Here is a 26370-nt window from a genome sequence, read left to right on the forward strand (position 1 = left end):
AACATGACCAGATTTGTTATCAATTTCCCATTCTCTCAGAATGGGAAATTGATAGCAAATGCACAGAATAATAACAATTGAAATTGATAACAAGTGCACAGAATACTCTGTTTTTTAGTTAGTTCTAAATATTCCATGTTTAATTCAAACTGTGAATTTCTATTTTCAGAAAAAATAAATTTTTTAATTATTTGAAATGCATTTGGTTTTGCTCAGTGTTAAAATGTTATTGATAAGAAAAGTTATAAGGAAAGAGAGAGAAAAATTTAAATTTTATCTATGTAAAACAATACTAAAATTGATATACTTAATGGCAATCAAATTCTAAAGATCACTACATAAACAAGTGAATGATATCCAAAAATGAAGACTTGATATTTTCTATATCAAAACAACTCAAATTTAGTTGAATATATGTAAATCTACTAGCAATGGAAGTGTGAATTGAAGCCAATAAATCAGCCAAAAGAAGCTGATCTTATGGAAGGCATTTCTTCTGAAAATTAATTGTTAAAGGTACCATAATAAATACAAAAACCCATTTCATGTGCACCACACCATATAGGTCCTATTTCTTGGCTGTCCTTCTACATCTTCCAATTCTTTCGTCTCAGTGGTTTTTTTTAGCACACCTTACAGGAGCAGACCTTAGATATCCAGGGATGTTGCTTCATGTCATCTGGAAAAGAAATGCACGATTTCTTTATGATTTACAATTTGAAGCTTAATGATTTTACAATATACAGGTAATAGCTGAGACTTTGTTTCTTTGTTACTAAAGTATATATTATTTTACAGTCTTTTTATAGAGTAACAAGCTCCATAATTTTTGTAATGGAATAAAAACTTTAAGCACCCTAATATTAGCATTAAAAGATGCAGAAATCTACCTCCAGAAGACTGTTCACATTATATCTGATACATGACAGAAAGCAATACAGAACCAGAACCAGCTCAAGAGAATGTATGGCATTCCTCAAAACTCTTCTTCTGCACAGACTTCTGCTTCTTCCTTTCGTTTTAAAGGAAAGTGCTCCAGTGGATCAGCAGAAAGACAACTTCTATTTTAAATTAATAGAGTTTTATGTTTTCTCTGCAAAAATAATTGTCAAATTATATATTTTTTCTCTTAGCAGAAATAATCCTACAATAGCTGTGAACAGAAGTAATGTTATATTGTAATTTAAACCTGTCAATTAGAATTCCACAGCACATTTTTCAATCACCAATTTTTATCTTCATAATTTCTTTGAATTTGAGGTATGTTGTGACCTGAATTTTAAATATTACTTGTATTAGAAGCACTGCTCAAACAGGTACCACCACACCTCTCATGACTATATGAACACTGAGAAAGCAGCACACGTTACTTTATTCCTATCTAATGAATACCTTGTAAATTTATCATATTATCTATGATCTTTCTGTCTATCTGTATCATAGACACAGAGACATAGGCATTTTCCTGATGACTATTATGCAGTCTTCTGAGTCTACAGTTAAATTTGCTATTAAAAAAATAAAACCGAAAGCAAACAAAAAAATCACAAATCAAACCAAAACATATGAGTCTTTTAGTACATAATTTCAGTAACCCAGAACACTGATAGGACATGGCACTACATCTACTGCAGGGAAATGATGATGAATTCATCCATGCCTACACTGGAAACTCCAGAGCTTCTTTCTGGAATAACTCCTGGGCACTGACATTTTATACACAGTCCCTGGGCCAGCAGTGCCTGTGACCAGTGGGCTGCCCCTACATTGCATCTTCCTCCTACTCCAGCATCCTCAATAGAAACAGCCTCCAGCACCCCATTCCCAGGTCAGTCTTCATTTACTGCCTCCTGCTTTTCATGAGCATGCAAACACAGAAAATCATGACTTTCTAGGGTGCTTTGTACCTGGAAATTTACTTTTACATTCTGTGTTCTGATCAACAGCCATAGAAGTGACACAATGCTTATTTTAAAAACACTCTTCAGTGGATGGAACTTGGGAGCTGGTATGTGAATATTCGATGAAGTAATTTTAACTTGCCTGATAAGACAGTCACACTTTAGTGCTATATTTTCAAGCACAGTGTGCTAATAATACATTTTTATTTCTATTTGCAGCAGTTCTGCCTTTCACACACTATTTCAGAGACAGTCAGAGACCTTTCCCATTTCTGTGCCAAGGTCTCTAAAAAGGACAAGCAATTAAGCAAGACTGTGAAAACTGCTTGGATTTTCCCTATTATTTGTTATGCACCCAGAATTACCTTCTGTCCTGAAAAGTGAAAAATTGAAGAGAGAAAATTTACTATGTGCAGTGGTTTTGGAATGAAGGGATGGGAGAGATCATGAGCTGCAGAAGGTATCAGGCAGAGACTGTCTGATACTAAAGGCCATAAGCATACATGGGTTTTACCATTTACATGGTTTCCATCCAAAAGATGGAAAACACTATACTTTCCATCTACAGCTTCCAATTCAATCTTCCATTAGTAAGGCTCATTTTCCCTCTATTACCAAGTGAAGTAATAGTCTATTTCCTATTCTACTGCAATGTGTCTTTTGGGGAAAATAAGAGGGAAGAGGCATCTGTGTCTACATGGTTTCTTGTGACTTCAGCTCAAATCTATTCCTTTTTCCCACAGGAGCTGCACTTGCAGAACTGTCCTTAGTGGGACTGCCCCACATATGAAAGCTAAGACACCTCAAACTGTGTTTAGTCCTGCTACATTCCTCTTAAATTTTGACTAACAAAATTCAGAGCATTTTCAATCCCCTCTGGAACCCTTTCAAGCAATTTCCTTTGGAAAAGATGATCTGCATCTGGGGTGTAAATTTTCTACCACTGTTTATACAAGAAAATTCAGATGAATAGCTTAGACCTAGAAGTCGAACTAACACATCCATGGACACTCACTTTCACCTTCTTTTTCAGTTTCCTTAAATCTGGAAAATTTGTCTCATAAAATGGAAAACTGCTGGGAATATTTATTTAAAGAAAGAAGCACTTTAAGGGGTAGTGAATTCTTTAGGGGAGATTGATATGACTAAAAGTCAAGTTCTACAAAAAACTGTTGCAATTCTTATCTGATTATTACTTTCAAGGCCAGAGCAGAGACAAATTTGAAAAGCCAAGGCTTTGCATGTCAAACAGGAGTAGTCCTCAGCATGTGGGGAAAAATGGCAGTGATAAACCTACTATTAGGCATCTGGGAGAGAAGCCCAGCATCTCCTCTGTGTGGGGCCTAAAATAGACAGGAGCCACTATCACAGATAATGGCAGCCTGTAGCCACATGAAGGGAGAAACTAAAATCCATTTCACTTAGACAAGAAACTGCAGTCTGATATTTACCTGTGTCCATCACTTGTGAAAAGTGTTTACTGTGAATTATCCAAGAGAAAAGTGCAGGTTGAGGGGTTTCATTACCTATCTGAGAGTAGTTCAGATCACACATTAAACACAAGAAATCACAGGTAAATCTTGGATTGGTGTCTTGGGCAGTCAAATGGATTCCTGCTATTCATCTGAGTATCTGCCTCCTACAATTGCTGGAGGCCAATGTGCAGTGAGAACATTGTGCAGACAAAGAAAATGTGAAAGTAAAACAAACAGAACAAGCTTAATGTTATTTTTGAAAACAAAGATCACTTTAAAAATAAAGCTCATTCTAATGTCAAGGAAAGAGACTGCACCTTTCACCACCAAAAACCACAATGTACAGAGAAATGTGTTAATGGCTGCTCTACAGTCTTCCTGAATCTGGTAGAAGTAGTAATAAAGAAGCCTTTCTAGCAATAGTTGGAATTCCTTCCAGGTATACTGTCATATTTTCACCTTTTCTTCATCAGAAGAGATAATAAAATAAATATATTTCTTAACATCACTTTTGCATCTATGACAACATATTGTAAGTGAAGCACAAGAGACTCTTTATAGATTTATTAATAAAAATTTATAAGTTTGTAAGTTTGCCCAGACTTTGAATATGTGTGAGAGATTCTTAAGTCACAGGTTTCACCAAACAAAATGCTGACTTCCCAAGCACTCTCAAGTTCCATGATTCAAAGTCAAAGCACCTGAGAAAATCACAGCCAACTGAATGTCATATTATTGTTTCAATGTTTGCTACTAAAAGTAAATGGTAAGCTTTAAGTAAATGTATTGTGTTACCAAATCTTGCCTTTCAAACAAGCACTTCTGTCAGAAGTGTCTTAATTTCTTATCACAGAATTTCATCCGCACAAGGAGCAATAAATAATTCATGTTCCTAGCTCTTTGTTGTGTGTCCCTGAACTGCACAGAGCTGGAAGGCTGACAGCTGTGTCAGGACAAGCACCAAAGATCTGACATGACAAGTGACTAACAAGTTTCTTTCAGTCTGTAGTGAAAGAAGACAATGGCATAAAGTGCAAAAACGAAATCCTGAAACAAAATGAAACTGTTTCTTTCTCTTTACCTAAGTGTTTGCTATGAGCTTATTTCCGACCCATAACCTCTGGTCATTTTGTAGTACTGCCCAACCCCCTTTACTCCTCACATTCGCCTGGCCATTTACGCCTGTCCACGGATCAATATGAGCAATTCTTGGAGAAATACGATGTCTCCATGACAACCAAGCCACAAATTCTCAGTGGAAAGCAGTGAGACCAGTAGTGAAATCTCCTGAGGTTTTCAGACCTATAAGACAAGATGTCTTAAAATGCAGGAATGGACAGAAACAAAAGCCAGAGTAATTCATTGTTTATTACTAGTTTAATGATGTCAGATGGACCGATTGGAACTCAGTTTTTAAGTTTGGATGCTTTATCAACATGTATTTTTGCCAGTCAATATTCACCTCCTGAAAGGCTTTTATTCTTTCCATTACTTCATATAGATATGCAGAGTGAGGAATTGGATATGTAAGTTCCCATCCAAAAAGGTGTACTTTGCCAGAGAGAATTAATTTAAGGTTAAAATTAGTATTATCTTTAAGGTACATTAATTCTCCCCTGAACACTGTAGTGCCACCTTGCTTTAATCCTTTCTCATTTCAAAACTGATCAAATCTTGGACAATCCGTATTTCGGCCCATAATTGGTGTTGAAATGACTACAGATGGTTTCTCAAGGAGATACTAAACACCACAGATTGTCAAACCTGGCTCCTTTCTGAGTAGATTACCAATTTCTTTCTAAATCTCATGCTGGGTTCTGCTGGACAACATTGAGTCTAAGTCTATGTGGTTTTAAAATGAATAGAGATTTACAATTCATTGGTTTCAATTATTGTAACATATACTGGTGTTCATTTCTCTGGAAAAGATGAAAAGGGAATGTAGTTCAAATCAGGTATATGACAGTAGTTGAACTCCCAAGGAATCTTGGAAGAGTGGAATGTGCTGAAATATAATCCCCCAGACATGGGTCCTATCCGGGTTCTGAGATGACTTAGGGGACCTGACATGGATTTCAGACTGCACCCTTTGACTGAAAATTAAATCTCAGCAGTGTTCCTTGGGGAAGGATCAGGGGACTGTTGGCAGCTGCCCCCTGTCAGCACAGGCTGCAAGATTTGGAAATCTCTTAACTAAGCTGACAGGCCGCAGAGACGATGAATCAAAAATATGATACACGGATCAGCACACAAAGATGCAGGAGGGTACAGAGAAACCAGATAAAACAGGAAGGAAAATACCAAGTGAAGAAAGATGTTTAACTCTTTCACTAATGAGGACTGTGCGCAGGTTATGTTTGTGCTGTATATGGATCAAGCTCACAGTTTGCTTAAAAGATCTTGGTATTTAGTCGCACAGAATGTTTTTAATCAGCTGTGACTCGATACAATTTATATTTAATTGTTTCCTTTTGGGATTCATTTAATAAATTTCGTAGATGTTCCATAACGAGAAAGATAATGAAACTACATGAAGATAAATCTTTCAGTTACCAAAAAGGATGCACTTTATGGATGTTCCTGTATTTAGCTGAATCAATGTTAAGAGTCATTAAAATGAAATAATGATTGTGAGCTGATTTAAAGGAAAGAATCAAGCTATTTAATGCCACCAATTTGCTTTCCTCCAGAGATATGGTGTTTAAGTGTCCACTGCTGCATTCAGCTGCAGTATATACAGTACTTCTAATTTTTCATAATCTCACGCTACCTTCAAAGGGTCAGACATCGTACATATATTAAGTAAGCAGTGTAATTATAATGAACTAGTAGTGTCAGCTTTCTTTTTGGTCATAAAGCCTTTATCCTTTTTCAGACCTGAACTCCCGATGAAAGAGGAAAGGATAACAGCTCCACACTGTGACCCCTGGAGGTGACCATTAATTTGACATTGCAGCTGCTAAAAAGGAAACAGCATTACAATCTGCTTTTATACAGACCCAAAAGCTGTGTCAGATTTATCACTTGATACTTGGTGGTTGTCTTTAAATGCCTCTCACCTGGACTCTCAGACTCTTCCAAGACACATCTGTCAGATGTATCCTCCACATCTTGGAAGTTTGCCGACTTGGAGCTCTTGTCATGCTTCAGCACACTGACTGCTGCAATAAGAATAAAACAGAGGGAGAAATGTAATGTATGCAGAAACCAACACTTCCTGCTTTTCTGCAGAGCCTTCAATGCTGAAGACATAATTTGTAAACACAAATAATAGATTGAAAAAAAAATCCAAGAAACACAAACTACTTATATGCAACCACAGGACAGTTGAAAAATCTAGAGAGAAGAATGTGTGCAGTTTGAGGCATCAGCTTAAATGAGGTCTCTTTGAAGCAGTAAACCAGTTTTCTCTTACAGAATCCTAAAATAATAAAATAATTAAGAAGGCATAAAAAATGCTTATCTGTTTCACCAAAGAAGCCAGTAAACAATGTAAAAGATCAATCAGATGGTTTTGTAATTACTGGAGTCATTCAGCAGGGAGAGAAACGGTGTATGTTTTAAAATGAAAATATGTTGTATACAACAAGCTGGAATGTGTAAGAAAATTACTCATAAGTCCAAAATGCAGTAAAACCCAGACTGAGTTGCAGTTTAAGGATTACCAAATTTGGTTATATGTTTTACTTAACTGCTAAAAACATTTCCATTTCTGAGCATTCAAATATTTTCAGGGCAACAATTACCAGTCTATATATGACTTTTTAATTCACTTGGCTTTTGAACAAAATCTCATGTAACTTTTCTTGAGGAGAAGAGGGGTCCTTCCCTTGTCAAAGGCCATTTCCCTCCCTTCTGCTTAATATCACTACATGGAGCCACAAATACAGCTTGAAGATGAAGTACAATTATAAGTAGTATATTATAGAATACTAGCACAGTAAAGACTAGATCGCCATTTTGCTGTTCTGTTAAAACTCTTACCTGATCCTATTTCCTAAGATAACAGCAGTGGCTAGAAAACACTTCTTTTTTTGTAATATCTAGAAAACCAAGCAAAATTCCAGACTTCTGGGGGATGGAGATACCAATGGCTATGCACAATCCCCATGTTCTTCTGTCTTCTTTTCAAAAGAGAAATTTCTTCCCTTATAAATTTTGATAGATTTTTTTTTTTTGAGCCATTGAATATTTGCTGAAGGATTATGTAATTTGAACACCTATTTATATTTTCCAGGATTATGAGTGAATCAACAAGGCCTCAGGGCACTATGCAGACATGAGGAGCTCAAAAGACACATATTCCACTTCAGTGCTCTGTGCTTTCCATGGGTTTGCAGCTATTGATCCCAGGTCACCAAAAGGTTCCATCATTCTTGACTCTTGCAACTACACAGAGTCTGTTTGAAGCAATCAGGGCTTCAATACTATTGTGGAATTAGAACATTGAAAATGTAATATTAAAACATAATATATAAAAAAATCTATGATAGTGATACCATGCATTTCACCTGAAAAAAACAAAAACCCAGTAAATTTTGCTTAAAAGGTTTGCCTTGGATAGCAACAAATCAGTATGTAAAACCCTGCCCAGGTAAAGCATGAAGTGTTGACATGATAATCTGCATGGGGTGAGTTGACACTGAAGAACAATTACAGTAACAAATAACAAATGCTCCTTTTCACACATAAAAAACATCACATGTAAAGGAAGAAATGTCTTTAAAGATATCTGTGCTTTTCTCTCTTTAAAACATTTAAATAATTTTTAAATACACTAAGTGAATTCCCCCTTCAAAAGAAAAATTGGAATATACAAGTATTCATATTATATTTAAAAACAAAATAATTTTATGCCAAATTTTAGAACACTTTTTTCTAAAACAGTTCTTCATACAGTGGAGTCAGCTGCACTGTGCTAAGTGACAGATTGAGTCATTACAGCTGCATGAATTTAAAAGTCAGAACTACTCTGAAGTAGAACAACAGGAAAATTTCCAACAGAGTACCCTGTGAAGAGAGAGAGAAAATAAAAAGTACAGCTATACCTTTGGAGGGAAAGCAAAAAAATCACAAGATCTGTCTGTTTTGGTCTAATAGTAGTCACCTAAAATTCAGAATCAGCCTTTCAAAATGAGCTGTGTATTTTTACCCAGTCAAGAACTCTCATAGTGAACCAAAGAGGGAAGACACTTCCAGAGCACCAGAATCAGTCCCAGGCAGGAGCTGGCAGAGACTTCCCTAACTGGAAGTCTGTGCTGCAACTGCCTGCGTGGGACTAAAACAAACCTGCTCAAGCGCTCTGCTCCTTCCCCGGCCACGTCAGCACAAGTCAGCTAATTTCAACTGAACAGCTGGATTTTACAACACTGTACTGAACAGTGTTCTTAGTGAAGATACCAGATTCAGCTGAGCAATAACTCAGAGCATAACAAATAAACCCAACTAGAAGCAGGTCCATACACAGATGAGGTAGCTCACAAGGAAGGTGTGAAATGAACAAGACAGAAACCAAGACAGGACAGCAAGATGATTGGACAAAGCAGGAGGATTTCCAGTTGGTCTATCTGATTAGATACTGCAGAGATTTGGGGAAATCTAGGAGAGGATGGAGTCATTAAAAGCCAAGAAATACAAAAATAAGAAAAGGAATGACAGGCAGTGCTGATAGAGCTGAAAAATACCAAAAAGCATGAAACGCAGTAATAGCTGGTCATTAGGAACAGTTTAAGGGGAATGGAAAGCAGGGGTGGACAGAGTTTTCGTGGGGGACAGAGAGACAGAACTCTGGACAACTTTTGCAAAAACAGCTGCCAAAGAAGGCAGTTCAGCAAGTGTGAGTGAAACAAGGGAAGTGCTTGTTTCAGAAAACCAGGAAACAGGCTGGGATGGGGTCACTGGTGCGACTAAGGGAAGTCTCCCTCAGCCCTGTCACCTGCTCAGAAGGACACACACCTCCTTAGGCAAAACCAGGCAAATAAACTTCACACGACCCTGGTTTATGAAGTTACATAATAAGTGCACGCAGTGAGCAAGAAAGGGACCAAGGCAGAGACCTTCAGATCTTTCTTTTCTGAAACATCACGCTATATGCCCAACTGGAAAAAAAAGGTTTCTTAAAAATATCATAGAAGGACAAAGGGAATTGAAAAGTTAAAAATAAGGAAAGTACAGTCGGGCCCAAATAAAGAGTGAAAGTAAAAATGGCATTATATAATAAAGAAAAAATATTAAAAAAAAATCTCAGCACTAACGCCTATTTTTCTGCATGTTCTCTTAGGGGAATAGGACTTTATGTACAAATATCAGTCAGAGAAAAAGTGTTCTGAATTGTTTATACTGAGAATGCTGATGGAATTTAGGTTATTTAAACATAAACAGTGTCATCTTTATTCAGAAGACACTCTGTCCTACTTTGGGTTTAAATGGACCTTAAAATTACTTTTGCTTCCCTCTGAAAGGTAATATCTGTAGTCAAAGTGACATATATAGAGTATAAATGAGCCCCAAATCTACGAGTCCTAAGCAAGTTAAAAACTATATCTGATAACTCCAATAATATTTTCTTTCTATTCAGTGCAGTGTCATTTCCATTGTTACATGGACAGTAGAGATTACCATTGTTAGCATGGAAATGAGGTAAAAGCACAGATTTCATTGAAGCAAATGACCTTGAACTTAGCATATAAAGATGCACAGGATTCTTCATTGCACAGGATCAATCTTAAGAATTGTAGCATTTTTTTCTGATGTTTCTTATTGAGCTCTTAGGATTTGTTTACTGAACTTGATACCCATTTTCTTACATTATTAAAACAGAAGAAGTCTGTCTGTAATATAGATATGGGATTTAGAATAGTAAAGCAGTGTCATAGATAGTAGCATTTAATGAAACATTTATGTACCTAGTTTCAAAATATTTAAAACAATTCCACATAATAAAAGCAAACAATTTCCAAAAATATACTGGTGATCTGTCATTAAAAAACAGCCTCTGAACAAACTGTTGAAGCTATTCTTTGTGAACATAGCCTAATCATGAAATACAGCAACAACTCACCATGGTCATTTATTTCTACACGTTTGGTTGAAACTCTGAAAAGCCTTGTTCCACTCTGTAAATATCCTACACTAAAGTTTAAAAAACATGCTCTGCATACCAATTTTTAGAGGGCAGACACAATGGAGAAAGAAGTTTGCATAACTCAGGCAAATAAAACATTTAGCATTTTTCTGATAAGATGCCTGTGTTATTGATAAAGTGGATTAGTGACTTAAAGACAGTCTGTCTGCAGGGAAAACAAAAGATTATTTGTCATTCAAAATGACTGGATAGGGCAACAAAAATTATTTTTCATTCGAAGATGTTAGGCAAGAGAGGATTCAGGTGATAAATATATTTAAGGTTCAATATGAAATACAAAGCAACCTGCATAAATAAAACTGCATGGAAAAAAATAAAAGCTGTAAAAGGGAAACAAAATGGTGGCATTTTTTTATTTTTGTAAATGGATAAAAGAATTGTGATGCAATGTGACTTCTGAGCTGTTTGGCTTCTAAAGGCCTTTACTGTATTATACTTAAGAAGCTTGATGGAGCAATAAACGCTTTGAGTACTGTTTTAAAAGCACACTTCATAGATATCATAAAAATATAATGAAAAGTTTAAGAACAGCCATATTTGCTGAGACTAAAAATTATCAGTTTAAGAGTCCAACAACCATAAAAAAATATTGCATCAGAAATTTCTCCTTAAGCCCAATCTGAAACTCAAGGAATTACAAAGAATTTTTGCCCCTCCTGTAATACCTCATAATAGATACCTGTTTCATAAATTTCTTCAGTTTTTCCTTAAATGTGTAATTTTTGCATCCTTTACATCCTACACCCTAACTCACTTTGAAATGGCAAACTCCATAGTTTTCTCACACAGGAAGGCACCTTATTTTGTCTGTCTGCTTATTCCCTGTTGGCTTAATGTGCAACTTCTTGTTTGAGAAAAGGCACAGGTATGAGCCCAGCATACTCTCTCCATAACCCCTGTGACTAAAATTCTTAATTTTCCCTCTTTTCCAGACTGATGGTTCCTAATCCACTTTGCTTTCTCCATGTATTTCCAGCCAAACTAAAAGGGTAGGATTATTTCACAAATATTACAAGAAAAGCAGAACACATTGATGAGCTGCCAAGAGAACTACCAGCAGAAGCTCTGCAGTCCCAGAGACACAGGAGAGGCAGACAGGGAAGTGACACGGTGCAGATGGAGCTCCCACCCCACCCCTGTGCATGTGATGCTCCTGCCCAGCAGGCTCCCAGCAGGCAGGAGTCTGCCCGGGTGGGGCTGTGCCCCTGGCGCCACCAGTGCTGAGCACAGCTCAAGGATCACTCACAGTTCTCCAGGTGACACTCCCGGTGTGGTGCTTGCTTTTGTTACCACGCCAGGAATGCTGTTGACTCATGCTCAGCTTGTGATCCTGAGAAATCCTTGTTTCCTGAGAAATTGTTATCTTGCTTTTTCTTCCCCATCCTGTCTCTTGGCAGAAGATTAATCCTACCTCAATTTAGATCCCTGTCCTCATCCTTATTGAATTGAACCATATTTTCTTCCTAGGCCATTTCTCAGGCTCTACAAACCAAAATTCATTTCAGTGACAGAAGACATCAGATGCTGGTCATTTCATAAATTTTAGTGTAATTTGAAAAAATCTGCACAGATGTATGTAGTTGTCATTTAATTGAGAATGGCTGTTTTTTATCTTCTGATGATTAAATATCACATTGGCCCAATTTCCATTACATTTTAATTTAAAAAAAAGAGAAGAATATATTAACCTAAAGAAACATATTATTATTCTGAAGTGAATGCTGCAGTACATGGAAGTTGAAATAAGCCAAACTGGAAGGTCCTGGACTTGAATCCATTACAATGAATGCAGAAGTAGGACCTGATGGCAGAGCTCAGTTTGCAGAACAACCAACCTGGGAAGCCTGAACTGGCTCTTGCACTTCAAAGCCACCTGCAAACCGAGCTCGTGCCACTCGCCAAGTGAATTACAACTAAAGAACATTTTTCCTTCTGTATGTGAGAAAGGTTTTAATATATCAAAAAGCCCCTCAAAAGTCCATTTTCCTCTCTCCCTATGTCTGTGAGGGCAGCAATCATCCAAACAGAAAAACTGAAATTTTCAGCAATTCTTTTCCCAATATACCTTGAAGTTTTATTCACCCAGAGGGACTTCTCTACTTCTCTCAACTAAAATATAATGGCATGTAACAAATTATGCTCTCAAAGGACATCCCATTTTTGTTTCATTAGTGCAATGAAACATTCACTCAATTTTAAAGCAGTTGTCTTGATCTTAGTTATGATTTATAGCAGATTCTGTCCATGTATTCTGTGTAGTATATATTATAAAACACCTAACTAGTTAAATTTGTCTCTGTGGGTTCTGCTGCAAGAAATAAAATACTTTCCCATAAAATTCCACACAGCATCTACTGTACAGCTCTGAAGCACAAGCTTTTGTAAAACTTGGGAGGATTTTAAAAAGAAACTGCAAGCCCAAACTGCCTCTTATTAATTCTTCTATTGTTATATACTGTTTCTTCTTCTCAATGTCCTCTCTGGATAGAAGGCCTAAAATTCTCTTTTCCAATTTCCCTAAGTGTGTCATTTAATCAAACATGATGTAAGACTGAATTATTTGATTAACATTGTTTATCCCTCTCTCATTTTTTTTCCAACCAGTAATTGGGAGACAATAGGAAAGAAAAATTTGATTACAAAATTAGTAAAGAAAGCCAAAATCTGCTAGTTACTAGATAATCAGTCTCCTTTTTAATTAAAGTACATAGCATTTCCTCACCTATCCAAATTTCTAAAAATATCACAGAATATGCTGAGATGGAAGGGATCCACAAGGGTCATCAAGTCCAACACCTGGCCCTGCACAGCACCATGCCCAAGAACCCCACCCTGTGCCTGAGAGCATTATTCAAACTCTTCTTGAGCTGTATGGTGCGGCGCCCACTTCCCTGGGGAGTCTGTTCCAGTGCCTGGCCACCAATCACCAAGGATGAAGAACCTTTTTTTACAGAAATACAGCAAAATTCCCCCTGGTTTCTGTACTTTAGATCAAAAGTGCTGCAGAACACACAGTGCAGATGGGAATCCCAGCACTGTGTCAGTAGCACCTACAAAACCAACAAAGGAATACTTCCTATTTTTAAAATGGCATACTTGACAGCACAGATATTATTATTTTCATGATAACAGATTGATTTGGTATTCAAATATAAAATCATAAATCAGGAAGCTTGCTGAGAATTCTGGTTTAGTTCCTTTGTACAGAGAAATTCTTGCTATAGATTGAATCTTAAAACCAAAACTAAATGAATGTGTGCAGCACGGTTATGACACTGACACATCCCTGTGCATAATATGAGTGTTACAGCTTTTATAGTTTTCCCATCTCTCAATCAAAGCTGTCCAAATAGCTTAATCCACGGAAAAAAAAAATACACAGAGCCTCTTTATTAACCTCTTCTGGCCAGATTATTGTTATTCTTTTGCATTATGGTCTTGGAGATGTATTACTGATAGGGAGGTAAAGCCGACTGCAGCACAGCATGACTCTGCTGAATGGCTGCTGTAGGAAAGTGGAAGTACTTATTTCCAAGACATTTCTGTGATGCTCCCTACTGTTAAAATGTTATCTGACTTTAAAAGATTTTCAGTTCAATTGTAAGCAATAAGTAAACTCAAGCAGTACAGAACCGTATACCAAAGAGTTTCACTAGCTGGTCAAACAGGCATTATTCCAACACAGTAATGTTGTATAGGACTGCTTCCTGGTGGCTGAGACCTCTGATTGGCAAAAGACAGTGGACTTTTCAGTCAGCAAGCTAGTTACCCATGGATGTGGCTCAAGGCTGACACACAGATTGACTGGTTCACACTAATTTACTTCACACAGATTCCATTTATCTCCTAGAAGATCCCCTGGCAGCAGCTTATAATGGCATATCCTAGGATGCCTGCCTGCATGAGTTTTTAAAGCGGCAGAGCTTGATGAATCTAAGTCCAGAAAACAGTTCACAGATTGAGGACTAGGTGCAATCAAAAAACATCAAGTAGCACAGCTGGGACTTGCTAGCTTGCTTGACTGGTTTGAGCAGCTGAGCATTAACTACGCTTGCTTTCCTGCTGGCAGCCCTGTGTCACTAGGACAAATCGGAGCACTAGGACAGAGGAACAGAAAAGAGAAGGAAAAAAAAGAGAGGAAAGGAGAAAAAAGAGGGAAAGGAAAGGAAAGGAAAGGAAAGGAAAGGAAAGGAAAGGAAAGGAAAGGAAAGGAAAGGAAAGGAAAGGAAAGGAAAGGAAAGGAAAGGAAAGGAAAGGAAAGGAAAGGAAAGGAAAGGAAAGGAAAGGAAAGGAAAGGAAAGGAAAGGAAAGGAAAGGAAAGGAAAGGAAAGGAAAGGAAAGGAAAGGAACACAGATTATCGCATCGCATAGCTACTATTTATAGATGCAGGAATAACTGCATCTATAGATTTAATTTTTTTCCAGCCCTAGGATTAATAAAGTAAATAAGTCACTGTTACAAAATAATGCATATTTTGAGGCTGCAAATGTGGAAAATTTTCTTTTGGTCATTGTGACAGTTCCTGGGAAAAAGACCTGAACGAAACTAAAGTTGTTCTCATTTCTTTCTTATTGAAAACAAAATATATTCAATGTACAATTCATGTACATTGAAAAATAGTTATCAATATAGTTGATTATTCATTACAGCAATGTGAGCTACATGTCAATGCATTGCCTTGCCCCGATGGAGAACAATAGACTTGAATAAATGCAAGTTTGTAAGCAGTATTTTTAAAAGGACTAAAAATAAAAGGACTGAAAATACAGTCTTACACTCTAGCTCTCCAAACTCAGATAGAGCCTATTCTAAAAGTACTTTTTAGAAAGGAAGCAAAAATTAATATTATCAGAGAATAACATTTGGCAGCAAATGTATTGTGAGAGATCCAAAGCACATTTAGTACTTAGAAGGTTAAAGACTCAGCTGTAGTGCTAGTTGATGAAAAAGTAGGATTAAGGCTTTAGTATGAGTCTTGACATGATCATGTTGTCTGCCTGCTGTCTTAAGCTTTGAAAAACAGCTGGGATCATCTTCTTATAAGCTCCAACTCAAAGATGTTTAAGCAGTTCCAAATCCAATTAAACAGAGGTAAATATAAGGAAGGGCCCTACTGAGCCAAATAATCTTATTTTTTTTAATGAAAACCAGCATAATTGCAGGTTACACAACTCCTTAATCTCACTTTAAACCTAACAGACTGCTGCCTTGCAGTGCACATGGCAAGTCCAGTTAACGCAAGCATTCTGTATTGGTGCGCTTAATTTTTGATCATTATCCTTTATTATGTTACTTGTAATCCTAAAAGCCTATGATTGTGTCCAGATATTTGGCAAGGATTGTACCTGGATATACAGGGATTCCTCTTCTAAGAGTAATGGATTAATTGGATAGCACTGTATGACTAGTAGATGGTTTGCAGTGAAACTGCTGTGCAGTTTTTAATTTGTGAACTCCACTTCCTTCTCCTTCTGTGCCCATCCTTTAAACAAATTGCCTTTTTGAACATTAGCAGTGTTGCTGGAGTAGCCTATCTATTCTCACCCCTAAGGTGACAATGGATTAGCAATAACACTGCCTTTTGGAGAGGGCTGCTTACTAAAATCCTCTTCATAAAAATTAATGGAAGATATAGAAATAGTATTTTTCACAGGGAATTGCATATTCAATTTAAAAGCAGCTATCTTATGAACATGACCCAATCAGAATATGATTACTTAAAGGCTTAGAGCATTGGACCCTTTATTTTCCATAGAGTCAAAAGATTTTTGAAATGATCATACTGTACCAAGGTATGTATTTCTTACATTAATACATTTAATACCCTAAAAGCAAAAAACACACATAGGTAATCCTTCTACTTTGTCCTATAAATATGTACAAGGACATTCTCCAAGGATGAAAAGGCAAAATCTCATCAGGGACTACTTCAAATACAAGCTCATGTCGGTAAGAGCAAGAAGGAAATTTAAATGATCTGGAGCGGACTGTTTGCAGTAGTTGTGTTACATTATGCATGATTCTGGGCTGCACAGGATTTAATTAATGATTTCCAGTTACATGGCTAAGATTTGTAGCGAATTAGTGTTTAGGGCAGCAAACTAACATCTCACACCATAATTTTGTGATTTTTCCCAAACACCAGTTACTAGGGGTTGCTGTCTCCCTTGTTATTTTGTAGCTGAAAATCAGTTTTGTATATATGGACAATAAATGTGGGGTCTGTTAGAGAAGCATGAGTTTAGATTAATTTCAAGGCAGTTATTCTACTGATGCAACTTAGAACAAAATCTGGACTTTGCTATTCTCTGAATTAATGAGCAATATCTGTTGCTATGTGTAAATATCAGAAAGGTGCTTGTTGAACTGTCAGGTGATACATAGCTATATTGGTAATGAATGTGGATCATCTGCTGCAGTTACCACAAAGCAGACATGTTTGGGAAACAGGCTGTCCACTTTCAGCATCACTTAATGTATCTCCAGAAAACAAATATGACACTCCCTCAAATGAATAGATAGCAAGAATTTGTGAAGTACTTAATGGGTAAAAGATGACTGCTGCCAAATACTGCACCTTCACCTACACTCAGCCCTATTCTTCAGGCCATCAGCAAGACCTACCTGTAAATGAACAAAAGAGCCTGTAGCCTCCTCTTTGGGACAGGTAATAAACAGGCAAGACAGACACCACAGGCACTTCCAGGAAGCTGGACATCTAAGGAGCTGACTGACAACTGTCTCTGTGCTCCAGAGGCTGTGTGAGACCACATGCACAAAGAACTAAAAAGCATGGGTCCAAAAAAGGTGACTGATCTGCCTTGCCAGGTAAGACTTTGTACAAGATCACATTCTTATTGGAGTTAGGTGGATAAAGAGCCAAGGAGTAGCACAAGTGTGAGCTTTTTCATGAGCTCTTTGATGCATTCAAGTTTCATGAATATGTGAGGCAAAAATCATCTAGATGGAGAAGTGGCAGGATATTTTAAATATTTTAAAATGTCAAACTTACTTCACTTTGCTTAAATAAGGTTGGTCTAATGTAACAGGAAGATGCTGCTCAATGCTGCCAAACTGAAAAGTCTGTAATCAGTTTTGGTATTGCTCACTTTCAGTGTAGGACTCAAGCCTCCAGAGGTATTAGGTTTAAAAAAAAAAAAAAAAAAGAAGAAAAGTTTTGTTTAGGTACTGTTTTCACTTGTTTTTTAAGTGTTAGCCTTTTTGGGTGTAGAGCCTTTATTCCTCAGGAAGAATGTCTGATCATTAGCTTTTTGTTACTGCTGAAAATAAACATTTCTATTGCTTTTTTATTGCACCTTGTCAAAAGTATCTGGAATACCTTTATTTAGGTGTTCTGGAACTTAAGTTTACTAGGGTGTTGTTTATATATGCACATCTATATTCCAATTCACATATAGAAAAGGTAGGTATACACCAACTATTAGGAAATTATCCAGTCCTCCACAAGAAATTGCAAACGGAAGTGTCCTACCAGTCTGCTGCAGATACTTCAAACTGTATTGCTGGAATTCTTCTCTTTTACTGGTTGATTGGTTTCTGTTTCTATTTCCTTTCAACTACCAACTTGTCTGCACATTCAGAGGTGAATCAAGGGTCAGTCATATATATCCTTGTTCATATGGAAGGATAAAAACAAATTTAGTGTTTCAGGACACAAAACTGCCAGTTCAGGAGATCACTGAAGGTTGCACTCCAGCTTGTAAGATGAGTGAAGTGGAAATGCCAAAAGGGCTCCTGCACAAAAAAGGTACAAATGTGCAGCAGGACCTTGACTGCAGTTTCAAAAGCACTGTGCAATGGCTGTAGCATAATTAACAGAAAGCACAGCAGTCTTGTAAAATAAATCACAGAATGCTCACTCTCTTCTTCACCTCTGTGTTGACTAGGTGCACTTTTATAAAAAGCAATAGAGCTGCTCTTGATTTAGCACAATCTGAGTTTGGCCAAGGTGACCGAGATGAAGCAAGCAGTGTAGAAATTCTAATGGGTATGTGAAAAGGACAAAAACAGACACTGTAACAGTACGATGACTTTCCATAAGTATGTTCAGAAGAACAGAAGACAAGTTCACTTATAACTGGTACTCAGGAATCTGCATATTTTCCAAAATAACCCAAGTAAAATCTGAGCTTCAAAACAGAGCTTCTTATTCCATTGATTTGAGACTGCACAGCTGTAGCACCACAGCATAACTGCTTTCAATTGTTAATTAAATACAGAACCCACTGAAACTCACAGGCACCCCAGTCTTTGCACATCTTTTATCAGAAATGACAAATGCAGGTGAACCTCTAGCCATAAACTGCTCCCGCAACCCAAAGCTTTTTCCACAGGATAATAGCCTACACCTCTGGCAAGAGAGCTCCACACTTTTACACTGCTACAGAATTGCAAGAACTCTTGCGGCAGTCTGTGAAAAAACACCTACTGCGCATATGGCCTGTTGCACTTCAAGAGGGTGCAAACAGATCCACAGCCGTGTAAGGCATTAGTACCTAGGAGTATTAACTTAGTTAGAGACCCTATTTTTCTTAGAAAATATGAAAGGCTAAAACTAGATTTAAATAAGTGTTACAATGGGAAATGGTAAATTCAGTATTAAAAAATTGGGATCAGCAGTATTTACCATACTGTATTGTTATGAAAAACATTACCTCTATCTACCTGACACTTTTATAGTTGCATACACCTGCTGCCACCTCAGGTTCCATTCCCAGGGAATTACTCATTCAGAGCTACAGGAAAGTGAAAATGTGGTTTAGAAGAACAAATTACTTGATTTGTTTCAGCTCATGAAGACAGCAACAGAGTGTAAATGAATAGGTAGGGCTCACTTTCCTTCTTGTCTTATTTTTTATTCTAATAATGTCACCTCCTAAAAAACTGATTTTTTAAATTGGTTTCTTTTAGACTACACCCTTTTTTGGATACATATGTTCTGTATGATATTAATGGCTGGAATAGGATCCAGGGTTAACTCACATATGGCAGCACATGGCCATGTTTCTAGAAGATGCAGAGGGAACACTGAGAACTCTCCACACAGCTCACCTGTACTAAAAATAGGTTACTTGTTTGGGAGCACAGTGTGTATGTAGAAGCAAATATGATACATAAAATTACAGAATACTTACAGGATACAGACATTACTTATGAACAAGAGAAACGCTGCACTTCAAACACAGGGCAAAATCCTGCATTTCATTAATACCAAATGGCTTTAACTTTCAGTTTAAAACAATCCAACCACAAAAACCCTAAACGTGCCATCAAAACTGCAATGAGTACAAGACTGTTTTTAAAGCTAAGGAATCTGTTAAAAGTACTCCTGCGCCCTGTTACAACTCTCCCCACAACAATCAGACTTTCATCTTACCATAGTTAGAAGAAAACACTTCATTCCAACCAAATGTTATGCACACCTTGACATCTTACTAGTATACACTTTTTCTCTCCTACAAGAAATATCAAAAGAAGAGGGCTAATAACCTTACTGAATACTAAGGAGTGACAGAGCTGCATTTACAAAGGTGATTGACTACAGGTATTTGAAATGCTAGAAATACAGTATTTGCAACAATTTGAGTATCTACACAAATACAGATGTTCAGGGGTTTTTTAATATAACCTTATCACTACTTTTTCATAGCAATTTTCTTCATTTATGTGCATATGATTGGTCATATTTAAGATAGGTACAAATACTATTATTTAAAGAATTTATTTTACAGCAACATTTAAGAAACCATAAATTTATGTCAGTATTACTAGAGGAAATCAATTTCTATGAAAGCTGTATATTTGCAATGCATTGTTGAAGTATATATTGCATTAATACTTCACTGTGCTTCTAAGCGCTAATATAGGTTATTTGTTTATTACTACGTCAAGGTTATTCATCATATGCAGTGTCAGAAAGCACAAGCTGACATCTCATATTGTCTGCTTCAAGGGCAAGACCAATGTGACCTTTGGCTCCTTCTTTTAAAAAGGATGAAATCATTCCAGAGGGATAATGCTGAACTGCACAGCTCCCTTCAAGAATCAATCTGCCATTTATGGTTTCCAATTTTCCATACTGTAGTATGGCTTGTTAAGATCTCATGGCTAATTTTCTCTTCAAAGTTTAGTGTTCTAAAATTCCCCAAATATCTTTCTTACTGCAATGTCACTTATGCTTACTATTTTAATCATCACAGAATTAAAATTTCAGATCATCAGTTCTTTTTAATTTTGCTAGGGTGCTTCTGGATTCTGTCTGGACTAAAATCATGCTGACCAGTGACTTCCTAGATCTAGATCACACCTTGAATCAAAAATATTTTAGATTCAATGGTTTTTTTCTTTCTAGATTCTGTTAAAATCTCCAAGAAAAAGTCTTCATATTTATTGACTTTTCTTGCTTCACCATGCTTCTAAGTTCTCCTATATTCAACTGACACAGGTGTACAAGTGATGGTAGAAGATACAGTTACCAGTGAAAACCCATCAGAAATAGAAATAGCTAATAGGTAACTGTGCAAAAATATGGGAGTGATAAAAATGAGAGGTCATCTGTTAACTATGGAGCTCTGCCTTCAGCTGCCTCCATACCACGCCAGGGGAAAGCAGATGCACAATCAAATCATGAGCTAGATGTGAAGCTACATGTATTATTTCACAAGGATGACAAGGTGCCTCCAGGATCTTGAAACATATTTGAACAGGCAACTCTTCCAACTTCATCAACCTCAAAGTGAGTACATTTTTGGAGAGAGAGGGATGAGATTAACATGTATTGGTAATTTTATTATCTGTGCGTGATACTGATTTCACTATAAAATTCAACCAAGGAGAATGCAGCATTCTTTGACCTAGCTGATAAAAGGTCAGAAAGCAATTTTGAATAATAAATGAGACCTGCTGACCTCATGACCCAAGTCTGGCAGGGTCAGCAGCAGCCCTCTCACCAGATGCTGATGGCAGATATACAAACGCAGACAGCTCAACTAATGAGCTTCCCGGATAAAGGTTTTAGATCCAGTGACATTTAAGTGCTATGCAGTATATAAAATAAACTTACAAATAATCTGTGCCATAAAAAATTAAAGTGATATTTACAGTGAGGTGCAATATGACATACTTTGTAATCTTCACTACAATGATTATTTTACTGCTTCTCCTAGGTGGCCATTAACCAGAAAATATAATACCTGACTAACACTTCCTCTAAGGTCTTTTCACGCTTATATGGTTCCCATTCAGTGGATGTACTTCGAAAAGACAGCCTTTGATAGTACATTTTCTTGGCACTTCATTCAATAAAAGTCAACAAAAATTACTTTTAAGACATGTTTGAATTTATTTTATTTAAATTCAAACCAACATATTTCTCCCTAGTGAGTAAAGGCAGGCTTAAGGTATTGTAAGACCAAGAACTATTTTCTTTGCATTGCTTCATGAACACTTCCACACAGAAATGAGTTACACAGTACATGGTTTCTGGAGAGGGAAATGTGCTAAAATTCATTCTCTCCCCTACCTTATATTTCACTCTGCAAATGTCTTATTCCATTCCAGAGCTCAGAAACCCTGAGTTTCAACATCACCCTGGGTGCTGGGTCTGAGTTCCATGAGCTATCATCTCATTCCTCAGGTATATAACCACTGCTTGCTTGAATTTGCAGGAATATAACTATATATTTATGTTCTGCATGAACTAGCAGTCTAAGGCCAAATTTCTAAATATCATTTTTGAGAACTGATTTGTAAGGAAAGATAATTGATTAGGTTCTCTTCATCAGCAAATAATTCACCATGAATACAATTAACTACAGCAACCACAAAAATTAGTTTTTCTGTCTTTTTAAAGTCACTATTATTAATTATATGGAAGATGTCTTTTAGCCACTTACTGAAGTCTAGAGACTACATTAAAAATGCTACAGAAAAATTATTGTGCTCTATTCAATTCTGTGTTCCTTTGCATAACTAATTTTAACTTATACAACTGGTGTTTAAAAGTCAGAAAAATTAAAATACTAGCTGGAGATGGAGGAAAAATACTGTCCCATTTCATTGAAGAGGAATCTGAGACACTAGGTTACATGAAGAAATATTTTCTTTTAAACTTCCTAAAGTTTCAGCCTTTCAATTTAATTGCATTCCTGCATGGTCTTGAATTGTGAAAAAGGATAAAGAATGATTAGCTGATATAATTTTGTCAAACAATATGTATACTTCTACAATATTATTTCCCATTTATCTCCTCTTTCAGCTAACCAGCTTTTTAAATTACATTTATACTGTTAATTTTTCTTGCCTGTATCTAAGGTGTCCTCTATTTAGGCCATAGCTTTTCAGTCAGTAAAAAAGAACATGAGCTCTCCAAAAAGCCTCCCAATCAATGTACACAATAAATTTGTAATATCTGCAGTGTTATTTACATTCTTCTTATATCTTCACTGTACATCAGCTCTTCTGAGTGCCACTGTACAACTTTTGACTGAAATGTTACCCCCTGACATTTATAGATGGAATTTACCTACCCAGTGGTGACTGGCATACCACTAGGGAGAGAGCATCTGTATCCTTCTGATCCAGGGGCTGCCAGGAGCCATTCAGATCTTTTTAATCAGTGCCGATTAAGGCAAGTCAGATGACTACCCTGAAATTTATCACCGCTTCTAAAGACCTTGTAGCTGCCAGTAGCTTGGGTAGCTCGCGCAAGGGATTGTCTTGGCCACTCGCCTTTCCTCTGCACTTGTGAGGACTTTGCAAGGGGAATTACACACTGTCTCTACATAATCTATCCCAATTTTTCACTGAGTCAAGTGTGTGCTCAGAATACAATTTTGGGACTTCAGTACTTTGTGCAGATACCAATTAAACTCATTGTTAGTGAACCCAGCTTCCAAATCTTAGTGCATTCATTTAGGGGACCAGTAACAGTAACCAGCTCCTGCACTCTCAGCCTGCATGCAATAGAAATAGAATTTGATTATAAACATATTAAATTATAAAAGTTGCTCAAAAATCTGCCTGCAGCTTTGCCTCATGTATTTAAAAGAGCAGTAGCTTCCACTACCAAGAAAGATTTTCTTACTGCATCTAGTGCATCAGTAAAATGTACTCAGTCTTGATGCTTCAATTTCTGTCTTGCCGCTAGACAATTATGTGTATTGTAAGTCTGCTAGATTTCCTTCAAACATTACATTCAATTTGCCTTAAAATGGCTTCTCCATTTCATAACTATAAGAGTACAAGGAATTTTGGAAGTCAAGAGCTGGTCACAGTAGCTTCATACCAATTTTCCCAGAACAAGACACTACAAAGCTGTGCATCAGCAGAACCTTCTGCCTGGCAGAGTAAATCTTTCATTACATAAATCAGCTGGACTTATGTTAATTATTTACTGATGAAATAGTGCAAAGCAGAACAGTGCAATCTGGAATTAGATTCAGGGTTTGGAGATACATCTCTTAATGAACACCTGAAAATGTAATCAAAGAGAGAGAGAAGGACTCATGAGATCCATCCAGTGGGATCACCTATGAGCAGAAATTCCATTTAGCTTTGCTCAGCAAGAGAAAACAAATGCAAATAATAGAGTTGATCTCCCTACAGGCTTGCAAGGACATATGTATGGAAAGGAGAATCAGAAAAATTACTGTACCCAACTGGTACTATAATAACAGGAAGCTGTTCTCTTTCAGAAAACTATCCTAGACAGGTAGCACACACTAAAATTGTTAAACAAATCTAGCTGTATTTTGATGTACCCTTTGCCCCTGCACCATTGTAGTGACAGCTAATGCGTGATGGGCTGCTCTTTTCCACTGCTTGTCCTGCTTTTCATGCAATACAACACCACCATCCCATTTCATTTTTTATTCTCTACATTTATGCTGTGACTACATCCACCAAAGGATCCATTTTACCACTGTACTCTAAATGAAGAATGTGTAAATTAGTTCTGTTCACTAAAAATCAACATGCTTTTCAGAGTGTACAATATTTATTCTTTTTAACCTGGAATAGCTTATTCCCAAAAGCAATTAACATGCCTTATGCTCTTTCTTCTCCTCCTCCTAAACTCACTACAAAGAAAACTAGAAATTAGATTTTCATCTTGGTATGTTTTATCCAAATACAGGCCAAAAATCAAAGCCCTGGCTGCCAGAGTTCTAGCAAAATTATGCTTGAGAGGAGTCCCGTTCACTTAGAGCAGCTTCTGCTGTGGCTTTCATTTTCTTTTAAGTAATTACATATGTCACTTTTCCTTGAAAAGATTGTTTTATTTTGATTCTGAATGTGTACTACAGTTTTGCAACCTGAATGAACTAATCAGTTGTGAATTTTCAAAGTAGAACTAGTACATTATCACAGTAATAAACATACTGTAATAATTTTTCTTTTTTTAATTTCAAAGAAACAGTTTCTCTGCATATAAGTTCCAAGATGTCTAACAACCTAAAACGTAAAGCTTTTACTTGTATTCTGGTTTAGGGACATTAATTACTATGACAGATTTTATAAACATTTTGTCATAAGTCATCATATCTTCTCAGTTCTTACACTGCACTTAATTTTTAGTCTTCTCTTTTGAATTTCACTTAGGACTGACTCACATACATACTGGTCTTCATACATCTAAAAAAGTATTAGAGATTTATACTTCTTGTTCATACAGATTCCCTTTAATTTTATTCTTTATACTAGGCAGCTTATTCACTGAGTAAAATCTAGTTTTCTAGGAGTCCATTGTATGTAGGGAAGCTTTCAAATATTACCGTGGCCACAGGATAATTGAAAAAAAAAAGATAATCAGAGCCTCTGGAATGAATAATAATGGGTAAAAAAAAATGTTTCTGATGAAAACAATTAGTTACAAGCACTACGAGTTGAAATTCAGTTCAGTGTTAAAGAGACAGTTTAGAAGCACATGGTACATTTATCACAGCTCCACAGACAAGTTATTGAGCTGTCTGTGAAAAACAGAGCCAAACAGGAAAGCTTTCAGCAGAAAGCAGTGGTTGAGGTCCTTGATTGATAGAGTTAGATGATGCAAAGCTGTCTGATGGCCTTTCTGCAGAATAAAGTGAAGGAACTCAAGGTCTTTCATGACGATCTCTGACCACAGATGAACAGCTACTTTATTACAGCACAGATTGAGGTTGCACCTTAGTCCATATTCTGCCACTTTTGGATGCACACGGTTAACTTTACCAACAATCCACTGTGTTTAACATAAGTGTCTGCCATCTTTATACCATTTTAAAAGGGCAGCAGATTGCAGTAGTTAGAAGCTTAACCTCTTTTCTGTTTAACTGTGGTGATTGAAAAAATATAATCAGTTTCATCACAGGGTTTTTATTGCAGTGATAGAGCTGATTGTTCAGGGGGAAGTGCTTCATTTAAAAGATAGAGATAAATCCCTGCTATGTGTAAGAGCCAAAATCTACCCGCGCTTCCTCCCTCAGAAAGGAACTAATTTACTTTTTCCAAAATGTAAATCCTATCTTCCTAAAGATTTGGCGGTGATTCCAATCTTCACTGATGTGATGCTACAGGTATCATAGAACACATCTTTGCAAAGCCTGAGAACAATTATAGTACATTTGCTTTCAGCAGAAATGGAATACTTATCTCCATAATTGTGATGTTTAACAAAAAATTTTTTAGAAAAAGATACTACACTACCTGACCAATATAAAGTACTTACAATCACCCAAACAACCCTGACTTGGGGGGCACAGTTCAGACAAGAGCAGTGACTTCTATTCACAGTAGAAATTGAAGATATTTTGTCTGGGGTTCTCACAACTGCCTGTGATTCACACTGGCTAA

The 26370-nt window shown here is 36.7% G+C and overlaps 1 protein-coding gene across 1 annotated transcript in view; it reads right to left on the reverse strand.

The window, feature by feature from the left end:
* Positions 1 to 320: 320 nt before the first annotated feature.
* Positions 321 to 26370, reverse strand: part of WDR72 (WD repeat domain 72) — a 96691-nt gene continuing 70641 nt past the window's right edge. Inside the window, exons 19-20 of the mRNA XM_059482184.1 lie at positions 6436 to 6537; positions 321 to 679 (exon numbers count right to left, since the gene is read on the reverse strand). Coding sequence (XP_059338167.1) covers positions 624 to 679; positions 6436 to 6537 — 158 coding nt within the window. The 3' untranslated portion in view covers positions 321 to 623. The remainder of the gene's footprint in view (positions 680 to 6435; positions 6538 to 26370) is intronic.

This window comes from Ammospiza nelsoni, chromosome 14, assembly GCF_027579445.1.
Source record: "Ammospiza nelsoni isolate bAmmNel1 chromosome 14, bAmmNel1.pri, whole genome shotgun sequence".
NCBI classification, from domain to species: domain Eukaryota; kingdom Metazoa; phylum Chordata; class Aves; order Passeriformes; family Passerellidae; genus Ammospiza; species Ammospiza nelsoni.